This window comes from Myotis myotis, unplaced genomic scaffold (genome assembly GCF_014108235.1).
Source record: "Myotis myotis isolate mMyoMyo1 unplaced genomic scaffold, mMyoMyo1.p scaffold_m19_p_9, whole genome shotgun sequence".
Classification (NCBI taxonomy): domain Eukaryota; kingdom Metazoa; phylum Chordata; class Mammalia; order Chiroptera; family Vespertilionidae; genus Myotis; species Myotis myotis.
Genome location: NW_023416401.1, coordinates 58,560,910 through 58,587,253, shown reverse-complemented (window position 1 = coordinate 58,587,253; position 26,344 = coordinate 58,560,910). Strand labels below are relative to the sequence as shown.

Sequence of the window (26,344 nt, the reverse complement as noted above, 5' to 3'; positions counted from 1 at the left end):
ACAGAGGCTTCTCCAGCATAATGCATCCTTTCCTTTCACATGTCTTTCAGAACTGGTTAAAGTCCTATGGCTATCTGCTTCCCTATGATTCACGGGCATCTGCGTTGCACTCAGGGAAGGCCTTACAGTCAGCTGTCTCCACTATGCAGCAGTTTTACGGGATCCCAGTCACCGGTGTGTTGGATCAGACAACAATCGAGTAAGATTTGCATAGGACATTGTGCCTTTGAAATTTCTGGACTTATGTTTAGGTTCACATTTGTCATGGCCTCATGTATGCACCATGCCCACCCATCCTACCTTCCTTACCTTTATTCTTCAGTGTCATCCCGGGAGGCAACACCCCAAGGTGCCCTCTCCTAGGTGAGCTGGGGATGGGCTCTGCCACAAACGTGCTGTGTGACCTTGGACAAGTCACTTAACCCTTTGGGGCCTAGGCTTCCTTATCAGCACAGCAAGGGGTTTGGCTATAGATTACCTTAAATTTCCTGACTCTAGAACTGGTGGTTCTACGAGTCATCCCTCTAGCATTCCCCGAGATAGACACTTGACGCAGAGAACACTTGAAAAAAAAGCACTTTTTCCATTTATCAAATGTTTGCTGAGTGCCTGTGCTTGATCCTATGGTCCCTGCCCCCCCCCCCCCCCCCAGAGGCTTACAATTTAGTGAAAAATAGTCATCTGGCTACATCAGTCTAGGACTCAGAGGAAACACTGAGTTTCAGGGAGACACTGAGAGGTAATAACAAACCAGCCACGAGGATGGTCGAGATGGCTCAGGGAGAGTAAGAGGAGGAAGGGAAGAGTGCCGGGGATGGAGCCCCTCAAGACAAGCTGAGCAGGAGCAGACAGAGAGGTTTAAGGAGCTGGGGTTGTGATGTCATGGCAGTGAAGGGGGGAATGGCGAATGAGCTCAGCTGGTGCAGGCTGGTCAAACAGGAGACTGGGATGTGTCCGCTGAGTTTGGAAACAAAGAGGTCATTGTAAGCTCTGGAATGGTGGAGACGAAATTAGATTGCAGTGGGGAGAAGGACAGGTGAGGAGTAGAGATGGCAAATGTAGGAAAACTTTCAAGAAGCTTAATGAAAGGGAGGAATAGATGATAGCTAGAGAGGAATTAATTTTGTTTATTTTAAGTTTGAAGAGAATTGGGCATGCTTCAGTTTGTTTAAGAAAAGTCATGAGAAAGGAGGTGGGGGGGGTTGGATCCTGAGCTCAGGTGGCGGGGAGAGCAGGGCTGGATGGGGATGTGGGGAAGGTCGTGGGTGAAAGAACAGAAAATCCACCCAATTGAGGAGCCAGGATCTATCCACCCCTCGGATGAGTCACTCCGTGAGAGAATCATCTCGCTGGGCTTCAGCTTGTTCATTTACAAAGGGGAGTGTTGAATTATGACTCTCAAATTCTAGATTCCATTGTTCTGAGTGTCTAAGCTTTTAAAATGTGGTGAGTATGGGGTTTTATGAGCCTAACATTCTGTCCAAATGTTTTCTACTCCTAGGATTCTCTGATTGTGAGACTGTGGAATTCTGAGATAATACATTAGACTGCTCCTATGATGCTGGGAGTACAATGGACTCCTTAGCCCTGTGGCCCCATGAGTGAGCTGGTTAGAGAGGACCCGACCGCCTTTCAAAGCGGAGGTTATTTTGAGGGCTTTGTGCAGGGCTCGTGGCAGTGCATCCTGGGGCAGAAGCACTGGTGTCTCTGCTGAGGCACCACCTGGCCTTGGGTTTTACTCTGTTCCAGAAAGCCCCAGGCCTGCTGGACAGAGTTCAGAGTGTGGCAGGTGGACACGAGAGGAGGAGACAGAGGGAATGATCTGAGGGAGGAGGATGGCATTTCCCACTTGCGGTTCTGCCCCGCCCCCTCTTTGCAGGAAGGTGGGGAATGCTGATTTGGAGGCCTGGACAGGAAGAAGGCAGTCACACTTAAAACAAGAATAGGGAAGGCGTTGGGGTAAAATTTAGAGACCTTAGTTTTGGCTTCAGCTCTGTGGCCTTGGGCAGTCCACTGCCTTCTCTGGGCCTGTTTCCCCCCTGGGGAACCTTCCAGGCCTTGCTCGGCCCTGTCATTGCAGAGATGGCTCCTAGTTCCTTTCCCAGGGACTGTCAGTGAAAGGAAGCTAGATTAGCAATTCAAAGTACTATTTTTTAAAAATATATATTTTATTGATTTTTCACAGAGAGGAAGGGAGAGGGAATAGAGAGCCAGAAACATCGATCAGCCGCCTCCTGCACACCCACCATGGGGATGTGCCCGCAACCAAGCCACATGCCCTTGACTAGAACCGAACCTGGGACTCTTCAGTCCGCAGGCCGATGCTCTATCCACTGAGCAAACCGGCCAGGGCCTAAGTACTATTTTTGAGTGCCTACCTTGGAAAACGTCACACATTAGTCATTCACTCATTCACTCATCATTCATTCATTCATTCATTCAACAAACAGTTCCTTTAGCCCAACCTTGTGCTAAGCATGAAAATTAATAGTTCACTTATTCATTCAACTAAGTTCTAGCCCCACCTCACTGTTTTGTTATATTTTGCAAGTTACTCAATTTATGTGTCTCTTTTCCCTCACCTATAAAGCAGAGAATAAATAATTTCTGGTTACCTCACTAAGTTGTATTGAGAATCAGAAAAATTTTTTTAATATAAACACTGTGAAATTTATCAATTTTTATTCCAATGCATGGTATTGTTATTATTGTGTGTTCCATTATTGATTTCTGAGTATAGGACACTGTAGATGATGTAGACACTATATTTTATTTGGTTATAATATTCTGTCTCTTTTCTATATTGCCAGTAGCAACTGCTTTCAACAACTGCAAATGAGGTCAGACTGTTTTCCCTTCTAGCAATCCCAAGCTATTGTTTTAGTGAGAGAGTCAGGCCAGCAGGGACTTGGATGGCCTGGGCCCCAATCAGCCATGAGTTTTTAAATCTCCTACCCTGGCCCCTCTTTTATATCCCAATAATGTCCGAGGTTACTGTTCCCTGATATAACTTTACCTGGTAATAAACAGTTATCAGAATTTACTTTAGTTCCAGGCACTGGGTTAACTTCTGGGGAAACAGTGATGAATATGATACTGTTCCTGTCCTCAAAGATTTTCTCATTTACTAGAGACAACAGACTAATAAATTTAAAAATTCTATGTCCTACAGTTGTTTAGCCACTTTTTGAACAACAGGGCACTTGCTGTCTTCCAAGCTATGCCATTCTACTGTTGAACAGTTCTCACTCACTCAGCAAATCACTATTGACCACCTCTGTGTCAGGCATTGTGCCAGCACTGGGAATACAGGCAAGGTTCCTGTCCTCATGTGGCTTAGAATCTGGTGGGAGAGAAAAAGAATAAATAAAAATGCAAATGTATAATTTCCATGAATGGTAAATGCTATGAAGAAAGTTAAGCAGGATAAACCTTAGAGAAGGTGGGCAGGGAAGTCATCTCTGAAGGGGTGACATTTGAGCAGACACCTAAATGAAGGAGACAAACCATGTGAAGAAGTGTGTTGCAAGCAGAGGGAACAGCAATTGCCAAGACCCTGCAGTGGGCATAATCTTAGCATGTTCAAGGCACAGCAAGAAGGTCACTGTGGCTGGAGCAGAATATATGAGGGGAAAGGGGTAAAGGTGTCATCAGACAAGTAGGCAGGGACTAGATCACAGGGGGCCCTGTGAGCCAAGGTAGGGAGTTTCGAATTAATTCTAGGTGTTTGGGGGGGGGGGGGGATCATTGGAGGGTTTCAAACCAGGAAGTGATACGATTCAGTAACATTTACAGAGCATTTTCACATATATGTCCTCCTTTGAGGCTCTCTACAACCTAAGAACAGCAAGAACTTGACTTTTCATGTTGCAGATGAGGAGACTGAGGCTCATGCTGATTCAGTCGCCTGCCTGGGCTCCTATGGTTAGTGGTAGAGCTGGAGCTATCAAGCTCATTTTCCCGACTCCCAGTCTCATATGCAGCAATGTTTCCGCATATTCAGTTGTGAGTGAATGAATGAATGAATGAGTCGATTGTGTTCCTATCGGGGAACCCATCAAAGCCAAGGTTCCAGTGACCCACACTGCAATTCAAACTGGGACTGGAGACTGTGCAGTATCTTCCTAGAGTGCTCAGTGATCACAGTGTAGGTGTGTATGTGTCTTCTCTCTGCCCAGATGGATGAAGAAACCCCGATGTGGTGTTCCTGATCACCCCCACTTGAGCCGTAGGCGGAGAAACAAGCGTTATGCCCTCACTGGACAGAAGTGGAGGCAGAAACACATCACCTACAGGTGCTTTGACTTCCTCCCTTCCTCCCTGGTTTTGGCTCCACCTTCATTCTCTTTCCTGGCCTGAGTTTCAGAGGTTGACACCTTAGGTGGGTCTGTGATCAGGGCGTGGGCCAAGTGCTGAGAGCCTATGGCAGCTCAACCTGTGGGTCGCGACCCTTTGGCGGTCGAACGACTCTTTCACAGGAGTCGCCTAAGGATATCTGATATGATATCCTGCATATCAGATATTTACATTACGATTCATAACAGTAGCAACATTACAGTTATGAAGTAGCAACGAAAATAATTTTATGGTTGGGTCACAACAGGAGGAACTGTATTTAAAGGGCCAGAAGGTTGAGAACCACTGGCCTATGACTTTGTCATCCTTGTGGCTTCCAGAGGATGCTGTATCCAACTTCAGATTTATTTGGTTCTTTAGGGGCTCTTCTTTGTGTTCTCTTCACATTCCAATCATGTGTAGCTACAGAAAGTGGGGCATGGATTTTTCAGTAACTTTCAGCAATGATAAAGAACCATAGCTGAACTCATTCTCCTATCACCACTTGACAAACGACACTATCTGTGATCTACATCCCTTTCCCACTTAGTCTGATAGACTTCATGCGAGATTCCCAGCACAGGTTTCCAGTTGTTTCTTAAGGACTATAGAGAACTGGAACCTGAATCACAACAGTGTCATGTGCTGACTGTCTAGGGCCGTGGTCGGCAAACCGTGGCTCACGAGCCACATGCGGCTCTTTGGCCCCTTGAGTGTGGGTCTTCCACAAAATACTGCCACACTCAAGGGGCCAAAGAGCTGCGGTTTGCCGAGCCGCAGTTTGCCAACCACTGGTCTAGGGAAACCAAGGACAGAGCAGGATCAGTCTCTAAGTCACACCAGCGATCAAGAGCAGGGATGATGGAGCCCATCACAGCTTTCTCAGATGTCTGAATTCAGACTGGGGCTGGGACAAGAGCCAGACATAGGGCAGGCTCAGGTGGGCTCTGGTTGGTACCTCACAACACTCTGAGTCCATCTTGGGTAGATCTCCTAGGTTCTGAGGTAGGATTTAAGATAGAGATCTTAGAGTGGAACTAAGGGCTCTCCTGCTGACAAGCTGTAGAGATCAGAACAGGATTCTTTCAGAAATCTGACAAGAAAAAGAAACTAAAGAAGAATCTGGGTTCTTCTGGATAGATTGGATAGACTGGATAGAAACTGGATAGACTCGGGGTCTCCTGAAGAGGTAGAGTGGATCAAGAAAAAGAACTGAATTCTAACACAACCCTGACCTTAACTTCTAGAACCCAACTTCTCTGAGCCTTAGTTTTCTTGCCTATAGAATGGGTGAATAATCCTTCTTCCAGGTGTTCATGGGGCAGAACATCCAGAAACAGTGATACTCCATTATGAGTAACCATGCAATATGGATATAGTAACCTAAAATAGCTAAATCTATAGCTGATTAAATCATATACTGCCCTATACCAGCTTTTAAATAGACTAGCAGTAGTTGGTGCCAAATGTGTGGAGTGTTTGTAAGAGACATTTCATTTAAACTCTCCACTGTTTAACTACTTTTATAACTTTTATAAATGCACATATTCTATGTATTGGGAGAATGTGAATTATTGAGCCTGGATTGCAGGCTCAATCCCTAGTGGGGGGCGTGCAGGAGGCAGCCAATAAATGATTCTCATCATTGATGTTTCTCTCTCTCTCTCCCTCTCCTTTCCTCTCTGAAATCAATAAAAATATATTTTTAAAAAGAGAAAGAAACATCAATGATGAGAGAGAATCATCGATCGGCTGCCTCTTGCATTTCCCCCACTGGGGATAGAGCCAGAAACCCAGGCATGTGCCCTGACCGGGAATCAAACTGTGACCTCTTGGTTCATAGGTCAACACTCAATCACTGGGCCACACCAGCCAGGCAGAGGAACATAAATTTTAGAAACTACTATCCACCAACTTATTTTTTTTTTTTCTAAAAATTGAAGGAAATCCTATATTCAACACAGACTTTGTCAGAGACTAAATACAAAGCACTGATTAAAGCAAAGATACTCTGATTTAGGCAGGGTTTGGGACCCAGAGCCTTGCCTACTCAGCCTATCCCTCAACCCCTAGGGTACCTAAGCAGAATTCTAGGTGTCAAAATTTGAAGATTATAGGGCCATATGGTCTCTGATGTTCTTTTAGCTCTGCTAGTCTTTGTCTCGCTGTCTGTTCCTCCCTATTCTAATTCCTTCCCCTCTCTCACCAGCATTCACAACTATACCCCAAAGGTGGGTGAGCTAGACACACGGAAAGCTATTCGCCAGGCTTTTGATGTGTGGCAGAAGGTGACCCCACTGACCTTTGAAGAGGTTCCATACCATGAGATCAAAAGTGACCGGAAGGAGGCAGACATCATGATCTTCTTTGCTTCTGGCTTCCATGGAGACAGTTCCCCATTTGATGGGGAAGGCGGATTCCTGGCTCATGCCTACTTCCCTGGCCCCGGAATTGGAGGAGACACTCACTTTGACTCAGATGAGCCATGGACATTAGGAAACGCCAACCATGATGGTAAGACAATGAGGGAATAGGGGATCAATCCTGGGTTTCTCAGAAGCCCCAAGTAAGAACGTGGAGGATACCATAGATGAAATGAGTTCCTAGTTTCTAGAGCTTCTTGTCTAAGAACTAAGAACCTAAAAGGGTAGGAACTATGTCCCCTCATAATATTCAACATGTGCTCCACCAGGGTCCAGGCCATGGAGATGGGTGAGATCACTTGGTAAATGGTCTAACTGGGCTGAGTCAGAAGGGAGGAGTTGGAGCATGAATAAGAAGATAAAGTAATGAATCAGAAGCTGGGGAAAAGGGTTAAAAAATAACTAAAGCTGAATGTGGGGTCTGAAAGCGGTAGGCTCTGGCCTGACGCCAGCTTCAAAGGCCATCTTATGGGATGACGTGACTGGCTCACTCCCTTATGTCAACCTCACAGGTAACTAACATTCTTGGATAACTTTGCTCTTCATCACTATGATTTAATGAATATTACATGGATCCAGAGTTAGTACTGTACAGTAACAGTAACAATACTCTTCAGGTTGCAAAAGAGTCCCGCTTCTGTATTTACTCATAAGGCACATGTTTAGTAAGCAGGCAAGTGTTTATCATTTTTAAATGAAGAGTTTGGGATTGAAGTGGCATAGCTGGCAGATAAGTGGCAGTGCCAGGGCTCAAACTATAGTTCAACCACCTGGCTATGCCTCTAGCCCAGCCGTGGGCAAACTTTTTGACTCGAGGGCCACAATGGGTTCTTAAACTGGACCGGAGGGCCGGAACAAAAGCATGGATGGAGTGTTTGTGTGAACTAATATAAATTCAAAGTAAACATCATTACATAAAAGGGTACGGTCTTTTTTTTTTTAGTTTTATTCATTTCGCGGGCCGTAGTTTGCCCACGGCTGCTCTAGGGGCAACTAATTCACCCCCAGTCTCCTCACCTGTAAAATGAGGGACTGGATTAGATGATCTCTGAGGTCCCTTCCAACTTTAATGAAACAGGATACACAACCCAGGGGATCCAAACATTTAAAAAAAAAAAAAAAAAAGACATGGTCTCTGCCCTCTGGAAGCCCAGGGTCAAGTTGGGAGACAGATATTGTACCTAAATCCCTGGCACAGGCAGCCTGTACTGGAGGATATAGCAGAAATGCCAAGAAAATACAGAAGGAGGCTAGGGGAGAAAGGGACAGAGGATTCTATTCTATTCTATTTTAGATTGTAATAGACAACTAGTATGTTAATATTCTAAGGCCCTGTCAAGTGCTTTTTACATAGTCTATATTATATATTACTCCCCCCATTTTACAGATAGGTAAACTATATAGAGAAATATTAGGTCACCTACCCAAGGTCCCATAGTTGGTGAATGATGAAATAAGGCTTTGAACCTGAGCATTATGACTCCATAGCACACCAAAATCACCTAGAAACTTTTTTTAAAGAATGCAGACTCCAGGCTCCAGGCTCCAGGCCCCTAACCTTTTGCTATTCTGATTCTCTGATTCTGGCCCTGGGCCTGGGAATCTGCATGTAGTCTGATAAAATCCCTTCTGATGCAGGGGTTCCATCACCTCAAGAAACACTGTCTCCAACCCCAGAGTGTCTTTAACTTGTCCGATCGTAAGACTCAACCATGGCTTTTGTTAAAAACACGGATTCCAGGCCCTCCCCTGGAGATTCTCATGCGTAAGCCTAGGCAAGTTTGGGAAACACTGGGCATTCCTCTTCCTTGGCGAAGCTCAGGCTGAGAGCAGACTGTAAAGCCCATTTCCTCAGAGGCCGTGCCTAGTGTTTGTAAATGGGGATGACCTCCTTGAGAAAAATTTGTACTTATCTTTGCATGGATCAGGGATCATCAACTCTTGGCTCATCCTTCAAAGGGCGGTTCAGGAGGTGGTTCGGCCAAAGCTCAGCCCAGGCAAAATTATAAATCCAGTTTCTCTTTGCCCCCTGCCCTCTTCAAACTTGTGTCCTCTTTCCTACCTAGCTCCATTTCCTCTGCCCAGTGTCCCTTCCCTTCTGTCCTGGATGTGGTTTCCTGGCTTTCAGGACTCCTGTCCTTTATCTCATTCTTATTCTTGGATCCGTGTCAAGGAATGGCGGTCTGTGCTAACTGATAAGGTGTGAGGAGAAGAAAACTAACATTTTTTAGCTCCAGTGATATGCCAGCTTGTGAGATTTTAAGTTATAGCCCTGATAGAGATAAAGGAAACCCTCAAAGATTGTTGTCCAGGAAGCACTGGGAAGACACTCCTCCTCCTCTGCCCTCCCCTTCCCAGCTCTGGGGTTTGCATTTCCCACATCCACTCACTGCTGTTGGAGACCTTGGACCCAGTCTCAAAAGCCTAAGCATTGCTGGTCGTGTGGGTGGGAAGGAGTTGGGACCATCCCAGCACCTTCCTGTCTGTCCCACCCCATCCTGATGAAGGACTGCTGGTTCTGACAGAAATTCCAAGGTAGCCAATGTCTTCTTTGGACAAGAGTCAGGACTTTTCTATGCTCTGGAAAACCAAGCATGAACTGTCCAGATGCCTCTCATAACCACAGTAATAGCTGGATGGCAAGCTGGAAAGGCACCAACTGCCCTGGGGTGGCTTTGGAAAGGGAAGGGTAGGAACCAAGATTTATTGAGCACCTGTATATTATCTTGTTTAGTTTCCACATAAACTCAGGGAGGGAGGGAGCAGTGTTCTCCTTGGAACTTTTGTTTCATGGCTTTCTTCTCTATTCTATATTTCCAATAAGGAAAATTTCAAATTCACAAAAGTAGAGAGAATGACAATATGAACCCCCAGGTACCCATTACCCTGCAACAACAATTATCAACATTATGTCATTCCTATTTTATCTACCCTCTCCCGGCACATGCTTTTATTTTTTGGCTGAGATTTGTTTGTTTGTTTGTTTATTTGTTTAATTTCAGAGAGGGAGGGAGAGGGAGGGAAAGAAAAACATCAATGATGAGAGAAAATCATTGATTGGCTGCCTCCTGCACCCCCCACCCACCCCCCAGGGACCGAGTCCACCACTCGGGCATGTGCCCTGACCAGGAATGGAACCCTGACCTCCTGATTCATAGATCGATGCTCAACCATGCTGGCCAGGCTTGGCTAAGGTATTTTAAAGACAATCCCAGGCATAATCATTTCACCTGTAAATATTTTGGTATATATCAATACCTCTGATTACTTTTTACACAACCACAAAATCAATATCAAACCCAACAAAATTAACAATAATTTCTTAAAATCAAATACCCGGTTTGTGTTCATTTTCTCAAGTTACTTCAAAAATGTCTTTTATAGTTGTTTGCTTGCATCAGGATCCAAACACCATGCATACGTCATACAAGACTGATGTGTCTCCTAAGGCCCTTTTAATTTAAAAGTCACCTTGCTTCCTTTTCCTGTGCCCCAACAACCATATATATTAAAGAAACTGGGTCGCTTCTCCTGAGTATAGTCATTTGGCTTGATGAGATTCAGGTTCACTTTTAACTTGTCTTTCTCCCCCATATTTCCTGAATATTGTTAATTAGATCAACAGGCCAGATTCAGGTTCACTTTTTTGGCAAGAATACTTCCTAGGTCAGTGGTTCTCAACCTTCTGGCCCTTTAAATACAGTTCCTCATGTTGTGACCCAACCATAAAATTATTTTCGTTGCTACTTCATAACTGTAATGTTGCTACTGTTATGAATCATAATGTAAATATCTGATATGCAGGATGGTCTTAGGCGACCCCTGTGAAAGGGTCGTTCGACCATCAAAGGGGTCACGACCCACAGGTTGAGTACCGCTGTCCTAGGTGGTGCTGGTCCTCCCTAATCCATCACATTGGGAAGCACATGTGATGCAGGTTGTCCCACTTCTAGTGATGTTAAGGTTGACTGGTTGGCTCAGGTGTGTCAGCCTGACCCAACCTTTAAAAAGTCTACCTGGGGAACTTTAAAAAGGAGGGGGGGAAAGTTGCCTAAACTCTAACCCAAAACTCCTGAATCATAATCTCCTCCACCTGTGTGTTTAAAAGGCTCTCTGTTGCAGCGGTCGCCAGCCTTTCGGACCTCACAGACCACCTGTGGTCTGAGGACCACCAGTTGGCAACCCCTGCTCTGGAGAACCACTGGATGGTAGAGGTGATTCTGATTCTCCAGCTCGTTGGAGTCTGGGTGAAAGGTAATCCAGCCCACCACGCCTTTAAGCTGGTCTTGGGGACTGCTTCCAGGGACTTTCTGTCCTCAACTCTTTCCAATGAGTCAAGTAGTGAAGTCAGCAGAATTCACTAAGCTCTGCTGGGGAGGGAGCCCAGCCCAAGGGAAGGTGACAAGACGGGAAGAGTCATCCAGACCAGCAATTCACAAGGTAGAGCCCTTTTGCAATTATTTCAGTGATTCTTCCCCACATTGGGAGCTAGACTCAGCAGGGATCATAATGTCCATTTTGTAGGTGAGGAAAGTAAAGTTTCATGTGGTTAAGAAATTCACACAGTCAGTAAGTGGCAGAGCCAGGAGTGAGCCCAGGACTCTGAATTTTTAAAAGTCACCCCAGGTGGTTCTGCTGCAGGTGGTCCAAAGACCGCACCTGAAAAAATATTGAACTTTTGGCACTGTCCTGTCCTGCTGTCACCAAGCCCTCTCAAACACAAAGCTTGCTCTCAAGGAGCTTACAGTCCGAGGATGAATGAGAGTGTGTGCTAGATACTATCATGTAGAATGGAAAGTGGTCAGTGCCATAGAGATAGTTCAGATAAACCGCTGGTAGAGTGCAGAAGAGGCAGCATTCACTGTCAGTGGGAGAAATCAAGGAGGGCTTCCTGGAAGATATGGCATTGAGCTGAACTTTGAAGAAATAAGGCTATTCCAGGTGGAGGGGATGGCACTGGCAAAAGAACAGAGGAAAAGGGAAATTCTGTAAACTATTGGGTGTTGGAGGAGTAAATCAGATGGGGCTCGCCAAATCTGGAGGTCCTAAGAGAAGGAAATGAGGCACAGACAAGGTATATACTTGCTAAGAGGCCCAAGGCTTTGAGCTCCCAGCCCACAGGAATACTCCCTATTGGGGATGCTGGTCCTCACACACAGCTCAATGTGACCCAACTAATTAACAGTGATAGTTCTGTGACAGGAGCCTATATGAATGCTTTACATATTTTGTCTCATTAATCTTCACCTCAGTTCTTATGATGGTACCATTATTCCCTTCATTTTACAGAGAAAGAGATTTAACCTGTCACCCTGCTAGGACATGGCAGTGCTGGGTTCATGGCAGTGTGACTCCCAGGAACTGCCATTCTGACCCGTGGAGTCTTCCCCATACCTCTGCTTTTCCACCTCACACGCTCCAGGGAGTTCTCCTGCTCCTGATCCCTCTCCTTCCATCTCCTCAGGGCAGGTTTCTTGGGTTTCTGTGCAATAAGATGCCAGTTCCCCAGTTCTCTGCCTTTTGGTCCCTGGATCAAACCCACAGGCCCTTTCCTTCAAGGACTTACTCCTGTTGTCTACAGAGACCCAGGCACAGAGGCTCACAGAGTAACAGACACAGGCTAGGGACAAATATTTAGTCTGGCCGGGAGCTTGGAGCCCCGCTCCCTGGTTTCCAGCAGAGATCCTTGTGGATACCCCCGAGGAAGAGCCTGGTCAGGAGACAGAGGCCTAAGCAGCTTGTCCCAGGTGGAAGGGCAGGCTAGGAGCAGAGCCAAGACTGGACCCCAGGAAGCAGAGCTGCCTTCCGCTGGCTCTAGCAGCCGCCTTTGTTTGGGATGGAGCTCAGAGATGAGCTCACCCTTTCCTGCTGCCAGAGGGACCAGGACCTGAGGAAGGAACTGGGGGCAGCCTGGCCTCCTCATGCCAGCTTGCCCTTCCCCGGCAGAAGGCAGCCCCAGGCTCCTGGCCAACCTTGTACTGATCTTGCCCATGCCCCCTTTGCTGAAAAAACTGGTGGTGTCAGCAGAGCAGCAGGCATACACGTGTCTGGGCCCACCCCATGGGGTTCTTCTCTTTTCCCAAGACTTTAGCCAGAAAGGCCAGAGACAGTCCTCAACCCCATCTGACGCTCACAGGGCCCTTGGATGCACTGGGGTAGGGTATCTTTGCCAGTGACACTGAGGCCAGAGTGGACACTATGACTCCTGACAACCTTCTAGGCTCCTGGCAGCCTCCCCTGTACTTGAAGGTGGCAGGAATGGACTGCAACATGCCTCAAAGCTGGGCAGTAAGAGGCAGGGCTCAAGGGCATTCCAATGCCAGAGATCAAGGGAAGCAGGAATCTGTAACTGGACAGACAAGAGTCAGGACTGTTGAAACAACAGCCTGCCCAACTCCCAGCCCCTTGCATTTCTTTCACAAAGTTGGGGTTATTTAATCCCACCAAAATCAGGCTTTTCCCTGTCCCAGGCCTGATCAGGGGAGTTGGTTTTAAGAAGACCTGGTTGCTAGAACCCCAATGGCCTTGTGCTTCCCTTCTGGTCAATAGGCTTATTCTAGGCACCAACCTTCCCTACCTTATGTATGGTAACAAGAGCAACTATGCCCTCACACAACCCTATAAGGTACGATGATTTCCCCCGGCTCAGGGGGTAGGCCTTCTGGCCAAGTTCCCACAGCTGGTGGGGGTAGAGCTGGGCACTAATGTGATCTGCTCCACTCGGGCATGTGCTCAAGACCACGATGCTATGTGGCTGCCTCAGCTTCATACTTGAGATCCCATGCCCCACTTTCAGCACCTGGACCTTATTGTTTTTTACTCAAATTTGAATTCCTGTCTTTGATCTCAATGATAACTCAGTTTAGATCTGAGGTCTTGCTGGACTGAGAGTTGCCACAGGCCCAGAGCCCGGCCTGCCCCTGGGTCTCCTGAAGCTGACCTCCAACCTATCGCCCAGGACTCCCCTCTGCCTGTCCCACTACCTCCTCCTTGGCTCAGGCCCCTTTCATCTCCCACCTGGGCCCTTGTACAGCTTCCGAACTGACCCCCTGACCCCCCTGCCTCTGGTCTCACCGCCCTCTAAACCCTCCTCCAACCACAGCCAGGGTGATGTCATTGTGTCACCACCCCCACTCCTGCTTAAACCCCCCACTGGCCAAGAAGCCAATCCAAATTCCTTTGCATGGCATCATAGCCTGCTGCCAGCCTGGCTGACCTCATCGCTCTCTGGCCCTCCCCTCGTGCTTTGTTCCAGAGCCAAGTGGAATGAAACTGCTTGTCCCTGGATCTTGTTTATAGCTTTCTGTCTGCCAGGAATGCCATCCCCACCCATCTTCCTCTCCTACCCCCTGAATCCATTCTCCAGACTAACTTCTTATTTTTCAACACTCAACTTATGCTTCACCTTGATGAAGCTTCATGGAGCACCTTCCTTCAAGTTTAAATCACTCCTCCTTCTTGATATCCTCACTCTATAGACATCTATTAAAGCATCTGGAACACTAGTTTCACTTATTTCGTTTCTCCTTCCCTTTCCCCCATGATGTCGAGAGTTCTAGAAGGCAGGGTATGATCCAGTGTCTGGCACGGGGCCTAGCACAAAGTCTCTGGGTGTTTTCCAACATAATGGATTGACTGTCTGGTATCTAAGTGGGTGCCCTGGGCACCTTCCCATCCCCCTCTCCACAGGGAATGACCTCTTCCTGGTGGCTGTGCACGAGCTGGGCCATGCACTGGGACTGGAGCACTCCAACGACCCCAGCGCCATCATGGCACCCTTCTACCAGTACATGGAGACACACAACTTCAAGCTGCCTCAGGATGATCTCCAGGGCATCCAGAAGATTTACGGTGCGTGGCAGGGGAGAGGGGGCCACCACTTCTACTGTGGGGTTGGCCTGCCTGTCACGGGGAGCGGGGAAGGGAAGGGGAGCACTGCCATCCATCCACATAGCTGCTGTGTCTCTGACAGCTGTCTGACCTTTGGAGACTGAAGATGTCCTTGCTTAACCAGAGTGGGCAAAGCTACCTCCCCACCTCCACCATCCTCCCTTGCCCTCACCCTGGGAAATAGGGGAGGGTATGCTACTGGGAGGGTATGCTACCTACTCCCTTTTCTCTCTTGCCTTGCCCCTCCACACACCTCCCTCTAGCCTCCTGAGGTTCACTTTCAAGGGGTCCCACCTCTAGCCAGGAGATCCACACATCTGCCCAAGTAACAGTGATACAATGTGATGAATATCATAACCAGAGCTTTTTCCTTAAACAAGAAAAACTAAGAAGCTAGGCTGATACCTTGATAAAATATGAGAAGCCTGCTACCATACCACCCACCCAGTTCTCTGGTAACACTGGTATGTGAAATTCTTGTTGTTGTCCAGTAGGTGGAGATGGGAAGACCAGTTTACTTGAGAAAATGCAGGTCCACATAGCACAACCCCCTCCCCTGCCCCCCCAAGGCTATGGAGCATAGATGGGCTCTCTCTGGACCTCACCGAGGAGGTGGCCCCACCCAGAGCCCTGAAGGTTAGGCAGGATCTCCATAGGCTAAGCTGTAGAGGACTGGACAGGGGTGGTGGTAACTGGAAGGTATTTTGAAAATAGAATGGCCAGGATTTGCTGATTGATGAGACATGGGGTGAGGAGGATGACAACAAGGTTTCTGGCTTTTGTAATTGTGAGGTTACAGGACTGACCAGTCTGTAGCTCAGAGATCTGGGCTGGGATGTTGATTTGGAAATCTTTGGTGTCCAATATAGCCACATGTGGCTACTGAAATTGAAATTTATCTTAATTAGACTTAAATAAAATTAAATTTTCAGTTCCTCTGTCACACTAACAACTAGTCACTCATTTCAAGTGTTCGGTAGCCAGGTGTGGCGAGAGGCTGCTGTACTGGACAGTGCAGATTAGAACATTTCTGTCATCCCAGGACATCCTATTGGACTCTAAGGGAGTCTTTAAAGCTATGAACTGGATGAGATCACTTAGGGTGGTGAGTCTTAACCTGGCTGCCCACTGGAATCATCTTCGGTTTCAATAAAAAATACCAATACCAGACCCTCACCCCAGAGATTTGGTTTTAATTGGTCTGGGGTGCCTTCTAAGCATCAAGAGTTTTTTTAAACTCCCGAGGTGATCCTATTATGCAAGTTGAGAAGCTCTAACCTAGGGACCAAAATAGAGAGAGAGAAAAGAAGAGGACCCAGGGCTACCACCACCTTTCGAGTAGAGGGGAATGAGGAAAGGCTGCCAGTAAAGGAGGCTGAGAAGGCACAGCCCCGGGTAGGAGGGAAACCAGGACAGTGCTGGGTTCCGGAAAAGAGAGAAGAGTGTTTTGAGGAAAGGGTTTCTATGATCTTGCTACAAGTGTGGGCCTCAGACAGCAGCATGAGCATCACCCGAGAGCTTAAAGAAATGCAGAATCGCAGGACCCACCGGATCCTCCGAGTCATAATCTGCATTTTATCAAGATCCCTGAAGAACTCATATGCACATCAAAGTCTGAACCAAGTAACCACTGAATCTGGCAACATAGAGGCCACTGGTGATCTTGACGGAGCAGTGCAGTGGGTAACGGGCAGAGCCATGTTGAAGCAGGATAAAGAATGGAGGGGAGTGAGGAAGTGGGCCAGTGTGTGTGGAGGGGAGCAGAGGAAGAGGGTATGGGTCACTGAACCTAAGAAGGGACTTGTTCTTTCACAAAAGGAGAGAAGAAAGAGAACATATGCAGATTTGAGGGTGGACAAATGAGTCTCATTTAATGGTTATTTTTCACCTATTTTCTCAAAGATTGGGGAATGAAAAATGGGGAGAGAGGACAGGAGGCTGGAGTGTGACAGACTTGTTTCAGGCTGCCTAGGTGATGGGGAGGCAGGGAATGGCTGGCCCCTTTCTAAGATGCAGCCCCTCTCTCCAGGACCCCCAGCCGAGCCCCTGGAGCCCACAAGGCCCCTCCCCACGCTCCCTGTCCGCAGGATCCATTCACCGTCTGAGAGGAAGCATGAGCGCCAGCCCAGGCCTCCTCGGCCACCCCTCGGGGACAGGCCATCCACACCCGGTGCCAAACCCAACATCTGTGATGGCAACTTCAACACAGTGGCTCTCTTCCGGGGCGAGATGTTTGTGTTTAAGGTAGGCCCAGTCAACAGGCACCTTCCAGGGGTCCCCTCCCATGTCTTCCCCACCATGGAGCAGGCTGCTGCTCTGGGATTCGGCCTGCTGTGGGGCCTAGCTGGGACCTGGCCCAATGGCTAGGACACGGGGTCTCTTCCTGGTGCTGCTGAGTGAATCAAGAGGGAGGGAGGGAGGGAAATTGGTGACCCCAGGGTTACCTCTTGGAAGTGTTGGGAGACTTGCTTCTGGTCTGTGACTAAGCAAGTCACCTCCCTTCTCTGGACCTCAGTTTCTCCATCTGAAAACTAGGGGTCATTCCCCTAACGAAGGTGTATGAAGATCAAATAATGCATGGCTATGAAATAGGGGCTGGCACAGTGGTGGCTGTGTCTGTCTCCAGATCCTGCCAGGGCTGAGAGACTGGTACTCAGGTGTGCCTGACAGGAAGCAAGCCAGGCTACATCTTGTCACCTGCCTGGTCCTATCACCTTAGCCAGGGGCTGACTGGTGGGGAAGCCTGCTTGGTGTGTTGCACTGGGTTCTAAGGAAGCAGACTCTGAGACGATGTTTGGAATGCAGGACTTTGATGAGGGAGTACCTTTGGGATCAGCATCTGTGGGAGGGAAGCAGGATTGGGCAGAAGATGATAGTTATAAGCAGCCATTAGGCCCATTGCAGACTCAGCCACCCTCACAGGGGGCTCTGGAGCTAGGTTGGCTGGTCAGAATTACCCCATATTGGGATCCAAATGGCTGTAACTTTATACCCCTGCCTCATTCAGTCATTGGATAAGGAAGGATGTGACCTGGGGGGAACTCTCTGAAGTGGAGGCCATCCTGAGAGGTGGGCAGTTGAAAACTGCCTGCTGATCACACTCCCAGCCTCGGAGGCAGTAAGCCCTCCAATGAAGGGGGTCTGGGCAGCACGTCTCCATCACACTGGGAGGCCGTGGAGGACTTCCCCACTCCCCTCGTGGAGTTCTCCCCAGCAAGATTTGAGCAATGAGCAAGAATCAGGCACCCTGGGTCAGTCTGCCTCTCACCGAGTGGCTCTAGGAACCCACTTGAAATTCCTTAGGACCCTGTATATCTCAGATCAACTTAACCAGAGTTGTGAAAGTCAAAATAAGGTTTAAACAAACTGGATGTGAAAGCGCTTTGTAAAACACCTTTGAAAAACCTTTCCTAGCCTTTGTACCATCTTTTACGAATCATTCATTCTTCTGTACTCTTGGATCCTCCAACTGAACAGTTCCTAGGCAAGTCTGGGTTTTATCATCCTCACTTACACATAAGAAAACTGAGGTCCTGGGAGGTTGTAGACCTGGCCCAGTATGCCTACCAGCCAGGGGCTGCAGTGAGGCCAGGCACCAGTTTGAAGAGGAGGGCTTTTCTCACACTCTTGGCCTACTGACCTGCCATTTATTCAACATCAACTATGTGCCCCCTATTGTTCCAGTCACTTTGCCTATATTCTCTCCTCTGATCCCTCATTATTCCCCCATTTGCAGGTGAGGCTCTTTAAGTACTATGCCCAAGGTCATGCAGCTATAAGTGGAGGAACCTGAATTCACATCCAGGTCTTGGGGGAATTCCCCCAAGCAAAAGAGGGTTTGCTTCCCATGGTCCTTGCCCTGCTGGATGGAGCCAGCCATAAATGAGGAGGGCACTCTGCCCAGGCTCAATGACCTAGGAGTGGCTCTGCTGATGTGACTCTCTGCTGCCCTCACGTGGCTACTCCAGGCCCTGGCATCACCCCTTCTGCTCCTCCACATCTCTTCTCCCATCAGACCTGTCTACTCTGTCTCAGGCTGCTCCTTTAAGGAGGTTTACTTAAAGAGAGTTAACGAGCATCCTGTCTTCCTCACAGGGCTTTGAAAGTTAGAAGCAGTAAATGGACAGACTTGACAAAGGGTTTCAAGGCTGGGCACAGGGGAAGGTATTGGGTGGTTTGGGTTGAGCACTGGGTTCACAGGTTATGCCTCTTCCTCTCCCCTCCTTAACTCCTAGGATCGCTGGTTCTGGCGCCTGCGCAATAACCGGGTGCAGGAGGGTTACCCCATGCAGATTGAGCAGTTCTGGAAGGGCCTGCCTGCCCGCATAGATGCAGCCTATGAAAGGGCTGATGGAAGATTTGTCTTCTTCAAAGGTAATGTGGCCTGTGCTGAGGGACTTGGGATGGTTCCCTGTCCTCGGGACCCCCTTTCTTCATCTGTGAACTGGGAGAAGTGGGGTGGGAGGCAGATGTACTCCACGGGCCCTTCTAGCCCTAACAGAGACACTGACATTTGAAAGGACAGATCCCTTCAGGCAGGCAATGTACAATTTGGGGAAATCAAGTCAAGGAGTGATTGTTAAGGGTCTGTATGTGTCAAAGTTGGTGGGCAACAAGCCTCAGCCACATGAAGTAGAGGGTTGTACAGGCCACTGAAGACCATCAACTCCATGGAAGGCCACCCTATCAGTTCTATAAGAGTCCAGAGGGAGGAGGCCACACATCCCAGAGGCTGGAACAGGCAGGGAAGGGGGAGGGGGGCCTAACATGTGCAGCAGGCCACCCTGTGCCCTCCCCGAGCCCATCCTGTGCTAGGTGGTTTCACTTCAATTATCTTGACCTGGGTCAGGTAAGATACAGATAGTGAGAAGCAAGGAGAGCAGTCCAAGGCGGAGGGAGCAGCATGGGCAAAGGAGGAGTGTGGGAATGTGCATGCGTGGAGCCCCCCATCGGAAAGCTGTGAGAAGTGGCCTGGAAAGGTAGTTTGGGGCGGGGGGGGGGGGGAGGGAGGAAGGCCTGAAGAGCCTTGTTTGCCAGGCCAGAATTTAATATTGATCTCTTAGGGCAACACTGGAAATTCACTGGATGTTTGTGAGCAACAGAGAACCAGAGAGCAGGGGCAGAGGCGGGAGGCCATTTCTGAAATGGTTGCTGGAGCTGAGGAGAGTGATGTCCGCAAGGCCCAGAGCAGGGAGGCTAAAGACAGCTAGAGGAGGAGGAAAGAGGGCCAGAGGTGATGCCAGGACTTGTTGGGGACGCTGGGAGGCTGCAAGGTGATGAGGTAGGGCGCCCCTTGTGATGGAGATGGGGAACTCTGGAAAACCAATTTGGAAATGCCTAGAGGCAGATGGGCCACAGGGTACCCAGGTCTGGTGCTTGGCCCACTGAGAGAGTGGCTATGGGCTAGAGCCTCAGAGTTGGGTGTCATTGGTGAAAGGGGGGGAGCAAGGAACACTAGTGTGTACGAGTGGCTGAGATCACTCAGAGAGGAGAAAGGAACAAGTCACAGAGGGTAAAACACAGAGCCTGGGCAGCATGGAATGAGTTGTCCAGGATCTGTGACTGGCTTCTGGCCACTTGCCCCCTACGGTTTGCCTGGGCCAAGAGGCCTCAGTCTTCTACTGAGGGTATCAAGCAGGCCTGGGGCTGTTTCCCTGTCGTACTCTGGCTCTATGAATGACTTCAGTCCCCGAATAAGATGGGCAGGTGGCACTAGCCACAACCTCTGGCATTCAGTGACTGGGCAAAGCTGATCCTGGGCTCCTCTTGGCCACAGGTGACAAGTACTGGGTGTTTAAGGAGGTGACGGTGGAGCCTGGGTACCCCCACAGCCTGGGGGAGCTGGGCAGCTGTCTGCCCCGAGAAGGCATTGACACGGCTCTGCGCTGGGAACCCGTGGGCAAGACCTACTTTTTCAAAGGCGAGCAGTACTGGCGCTACAGCGAGGAGCGGCGGGCCACAGACCCTGGCTACCCCAAGCCCATCACCGTGTGGAAGGGCATCCCACAGGCTCCCCAAGGGGCCTTCATCAGCAAGGAAGGATGTATGTATGGGCCCGGCAGGGTGGGGGGGGTCTCAGCAAAGCCCTCGGGCACACTCTCAGGGTATCCAGGTTTGAGAAACACTGCCTGGGAGCAAAGACAGCTGCCTCGTATCCACCCATGTTCACACAGCAAAATTCTCTTACCAGCTACCAAGTCACAATTTCTTATCTTCAGGGATGATTCTCCATTGAGAGGTGTTTTCATAGACTGACTTCATTCCTTCAAACAGCATTCCTCATGGGCCTCAGGTGTACTCCAGGAGTTCCTTGAGTTATCAAATCTGAAAAGCAATGATATGGTTTTCCCAGGGTTTGAGGGCAGGGAGGTGGAGAGAGAAGCTTTCTTTGTTTACAAGTCATTTTCTAAGCTCCTCCTAGAGGCCAGAGTAGGAGCTTCTCAGGAAGAGGCTGGGTCTTGTCAGGCGCAGAGTAGGTATCATAAATGTCTGTTGAATACATCTCCACTGATATGGTCAAAAGCACAGCCTGGCTGGTTTCACATCCCATCTCCACCACTTACTATGAGTTTGGGCAAATCACTTTTTTTCCTCAGTTTCCTGATACCTACCTCATAGGATTTTGTAAGGATTAAATAAATCATGGAGAGCACTTAGACTAATGCCTAGCACATGGCCCATGCCATCTGCTTTAGCTGCTATCATCATTGTCATCTTGTTGTGTTTTAGTTTATATGGAATGACAGATTTACTCACTCCACCTTTATTACTTAGAACCAGGTTGTGTGGGAGGGTTGAAGATGGAGCAGAGAACAAGACTTGCATTGCATCCTGTTTCTCGGGCTAGGGGCAGAAAAATAAGACAGCAACAAATGCTGTAAGGGAAAGAAATGCTGTGAGAAAGCAACTAGGCAGAGGGGGCCACTTTAGAGGTCATTGGGAAGGACTCTGACGAGGATCACTAGTAAAAAAGCCAACAGCTCCAGGGACAGAGCAGCTATCTGGTGGCTCTCCTGTGTACCTCATGCTTTACACACGTGGTCTCACCTTCTGGGGAGCCTCAGAAACAGATGACATCAAAGACTTTGGCCAATGAATGTCCCAGCCAGGGTGGGGAACCGGCCAATGAGAGTCTGAGTGCGTTGCTTTGCATCTGTGGACTGGCTTGCTGCTAAGGCTGTTGCTGGGAGCCTTGGAGTGGCCCCCAAAGTTTGCTGCCTTCTTTCCTCCCAGCCCCTCCCCTAGAAGGGTCCCAGAAATCTTGTAATCAGTGTTTTGAAGTGATGTATGCCAAGCCAAAAAAAAAAAAAAAATCCATGATAATTGCCAAGAGGTGGTGTCTGCTGTCAAGAGGAAAAATCTTGCTCCCTGCCTCCCTTGGCTTAGGCAGGAGCTGGACTGAGGCACTAGAGCTATGGAGATTGTGCTGTCCAAGCCCTAAGTTGGGGGCTTGATCTGACCCATATGGGGTTGCCTACGGGGACAGTGTCACAGAGCTATGGCCCCAGACTGAGAAGGTCCAGTCTGGGAAGCACAAATTGAATTTACCAATTTGACTTAAAGCCCCTCTATGGCTCCCCAGAACCTTTGAGAATATGGGGTGGGCTGCTCCAGGTCCTGGGTGCCCATTTCTGCAGCCATGCAGGTGATAGTCCATGACCCAGACACACTATTTGCAGGATGTGCCAAGCACTGTGCTCCCCCACCTCCAAGCCCACTCCTCCTTCAGAGCTCCTCTGGGACTCCCCCAGGTGGGAGAGGTGCCCCTCCTCCACACACCCACAGCGCCTTCCGCCCTCACATGCAGGTGCAGGGAAGTGTCTGGGAGTGGTGGTGACGCTGGGCTGTGTTTCTGCAGATTACACCTATTTCTACAAGGGCCGGGACTACTGGAAGTTTGACAACCAGAAACTGAGTGTGGAGCCTGGCTACCCACGCAACATCTTGCGTGACTGGATGGGCTGCAACCAGAAGGAGGTGGAACGGCGCAAGGAGCGGCGGTTGCCCCAGGACGACGTGGACATCATGGTGACCATCAACGACATGCCAGGCTCTGTGAATGCGGTGGCCGTGGTCATCCCCTGCATCCTGTCCCTCTGCATCCTGGTGCTGGTCTACACCATCTTCCAGTTCAAGAACAAGGCAGGCCCTCAGCCTGTCACCTACTATAAGCGGCCAGTCCAGGAGTGGGTGTGAGCAGCCTAGAGCCCTCTCTGTCCACTCAGTCTGGCCAAGCAGGCCCTTCCTCACCAGGGTCTGAGGGGCAGCTCTGGTCACTGCCCACTGGAGCCAGCAGGGCCCTAGGCTAGGGGTCATGTAGTTGAAGTGGTGGGCGCATTGGCCTAGGATGAACGTGGGGCAGGGAGTGATGGCAGCTGTGCCCCAGGGTGTGTGCCTGGCACCCAGATGCCAGCCTTCTGTCCTGGGTAAACTGCTCCCTACTCAAGGGAATAGGCCAGGCCCCATGCCAGGTGGAGGCCCTGTGGTCACTGCATCCTGTGGTGTCCATGAGACGCCACGGCTTGGTTCCTGGCTGGACCCAGCACCTTCTGTGGGAAGCCAGCACTAGTGCTCTCAGTCCCATCTGGGAGAAGCCACCAGTCCTGGTCCCTCTTTGCCAACACCTGCTGGTCAGATGTCCTCCCCACCCCCACCCCACTGTTCTCCAAGGCTACAGGACCCCTGCTGCCAACACAGTGGGCAACAAGACGGGTTTCCCCTGCTGGCATGCAGCAGATCCCTCAGGAAACCTGCTCCATACATCAGGGTCTCCTCTGAGACCCAGGATTTAGGGTCACTTGCTGCAGGCAGGGCTGTGGCCCAGCCGGGTCTCACAAGGACCCTGCTGTCACATCTTGAACATTTAAATGTCCTGTCTCTACTGTTTAAAGTCCCATTCTGCAAAGGCTGCTTGAGGCTTTAGGTGAATTAGAGGTGACTGTCTTGGTGATGAGGCCGGTGACAGGCCACGCCCCAGGTGATAAGGACCACGGTGCTGCTAAGGCCACTCTAACACCCAGACACCCCAGGAGCCAGGCCCTCCTCCTGAGGCTAACGCACTGGGGCAGGAGCTGACCCTATTTCTGGAGGCTGATCTGAGTGTGTGACCATCCTCCACTCTCCTTACTTTCTGTTCCCTCAGTCTCTAGCAGCACTCCAGCCTGTAGCTTGTGGCCTGGGGCTCAGCCTGACTGGTTATGTGAGGCAGAAATGGCTTCAGGCCAACATCCTCATGGCCTCGGGTAAGGGAGTCAGGGCAGCCTTCTCAAGTGCTCAGAGCCCATACCCCCCACATACCCTGAGGCCCACTCAATCCCTCAGACTGGAACCAGTGTTCCTATCATGAGCTTGGCCCTTGCTAACCCAGCTCTCTAGGCCATTTTCCTGCGTTGCTCTTTGGAAAAGAGCAACCCCATGGGTAGTGGCCCCAAGCCTAGGGGCCCACCCTACACTGTCTCTGGCAGGAATTCCTAGGGCTCAGCTTGCCTCACTCCAACCCAGTAGAGGCAGCCCTGCTTATCACTGAGACGTCCTGGGCAAGACCAATGGGTTCAGTGATGCCCGCTGGCTCTCTGCCAAATCCAGGAGGTGGTATCAGTCTTCAGGATGCTGCCACCCTGGCCCTCTGAGCCTACAAGGACCTTGCCCCCACCCTGTGACCTCTGGTCTTTGGGTCAGCTTAAGCTGTAGGAGACAGGGACTTCTGTTGCCCTGGGAGCTAACTGTCTAAAGCAAAATCTCTTGTCCCAGAGGCACCTATTGGGCTCCACTGTGTTCCCTGTCATTATCCTTTTGTGTTTTGTTTTGTTTTTCTCATTTTGGCCAAGGGCGGGCTCCCTGGGGCGGGTGGGGAACAACTGCGGAGATATAAGTGATTCATAGGTTTGTACACTGTTTTATACTTTGCAAAGCACTTTATTAGCTCACACCTGTCCACTCACATGAAACTAGTGTAGGCCCTGGGAGGCCAAGGGTAATTTTCATCACGCCCTCAAATGAAGCACAGAGAGGTTGTTACATGCCCAGGCTGTCCAGTGAGCTGGCTGGGCCTTGGTCTCCACCTGTGGACCCCTCTAAGGTCCAAGATGAGATCAGAAGTGTCTCTTTTATCCATCTTTTCCTGGCCTCCTTTCTCCCCTTCCTGGTCCCTCTCCACTCCTCAGGTTGGTGCTCTCACTTCTTGAATGCTCTAGGCCCCGCAGGCTCCCGTTGGCTCCTAATACTACCAAGGTCAGCTGAGAAAGAGCAGGAGATGGAGGCAGGCAGCCCAGGCTGCAGATGTGAGGGATGCAAGGCTAGACCCGGAGAGGGCTCAGCCTGGAGGCTTCCAAACTCGAATTATCCTGCCTTGTGATTATCTGTTTGTCCATCACCCCAGGACAGAGCAGACAGAGGGGCAAAGCCCTGGGGGTCCCAGAGCCCAGCTTCCCCTCAGCCTGGGGAACATCATAGCATTTCAGTGTCAGTCACATTTTAAACTGATCAGCCTTTGTATAATGTTTTTTAAATCATTTCTAAATAAAACAAAAATACAGTCTGTCATTTCCCTTGAATGTGGGAGAGAGAAACAGGTTCTGAGAGTGGCCTAAGAAGCTTCTGGGAGGAGAGAAACAGGGTACTTTGGGGTGTCCAGGAGCTGCCTCATTCGTCTCATCTGCCAGCCCAGCAATCACACATCCCTCTCTCCAAGAGGCCCAGTGGAATCGGGTCCCAGAAATACAGCCTGACAATGCCTCACTGGGGTCCGGCTGGAGGAGCAACCTCCCCTGGCTCAGGAAGAGTCACCGCAGCAAGGTCTTCTCTGCAGTCAAGGCCCACCGTGCAATGACCAGAACAAAAGCAGGAGCCGAGTTCTCAGCATTAAGGGACAAGTGAGGTCAGTGGCTTTAGGGTCTCACCACGAACCCTCGCCTGGTTCTGGAAGTCAGTGACAGGGAAGCTGAGCCAGGACCCAGATGGCTGGAGCTGTGGGGTGCGGGTGAGCACGAAGGCTGAGGTGGTTTGGGTGTAGGATGGGGAGCGAACAAATTCAAGGTGTCCCAAGGCGCTGCTGTGGAGGCAGCTCGGCCGGGACTTCCTTCCAGGCCCCTAACCCTCCTCAATCCCAGTCTCTGGGGCGCCGGTGGGGCTGGGGCGCGGGGGCGGGAGGGAACAGGCTGAGACACTGGGCCGTGGGGACAGACGACAGCGGCCTGACCCGGCGAGGCGAACAGAACAGGCGGTGAGCGGTGACTCGGAGGGCGGAGTCAGTACCAGGAGGTGCAGGCGATGAGGAAGCGCACGTCGTCCAGGGGCCCCCAGGGGCTGGGCTCGGGCCCAGGCCGCTCAGGACCCTCGGGCGCCGCGGGCTGGGGTTGGGGCTGCGCCGGCCCCGCGGCGCCCTCGCCGCCGCTCAGCTGAGCGCCCATGGTCTGCAGGAGTAGAAGCCCGTCAGGTGCTCGGCCAGCCCTACGGCCCCTCCCCGCCCCTCCGACCCTCACCTCGCGCGGTGGGAGCAGCGGGTCCCGAGAATCGCACCGCCGGCCTCCACGGTCCGCTCGCCCGCGCCGCTGAGCCGGGAGGAGCGATCGCCGTGACGTCACCACCCACGGCCTCCAGAGCGGTCTCTGGCCCCGGGGGCGGGACCAACAAGCTCGACCCCACCCACCAGCAACTGGCCAATCCCGTCCCAACCTGCGGTGACGCGCCCTGCGCAG

The 26,344-nt window shown here is 50.2% G+C and overlaps 2 protein-coding genes across 2 annotated transcripts; one reads left to right on the top strand and one right to left on the bottom strand.

Annotated features, from left to right (window-relative positions):
* Positions 1–25,185, top strand: MMP24 (matrix metallopeptidase 24). Its single transcript, XM_036323258.1, has 8 exons — positions 1–199; positions 4,179–4,295; positions 6,545–6,849; positions 14,448–14,609; positions 16,678–16,892; positions 18,884–19,022; positions 20,425–20,691; positions 22,507–25,185. Exons 1-8 carry the CDS (start codon positions 21–23, stop codon positions 22,842–22,844), a joined length of 1,722 nt encoding a protein of 573 aa, XP_036179151.1. The 5' UTR covers positions 1–20; the 3' UTR covers positions 22,845–25,185.
* Positions 25,134–26,278, bottom strand: MMP24OS (MMP24 opposite strand). The gene is made up of 2 exons (XM_036323261.1): positions 26,129–26,278; positions 25,134–26,059 (listed from the first exon to the last, which is right to left on the bottom strand). The coding sequence occupies exon 2, from the start codon at positions 26,054–26,056 to the stop codon at positions 25,895–25,897; it is 162 nt and encodes a 53-aa protein (XP_036179154.1). The 5' UTR covers positions 26,057–26,059; positions 26,129–26,278; the 3' UTR covers positions 25,134–25,894.
* Positions 26,279–26,344: the final 66 nt, after the last annotated feature.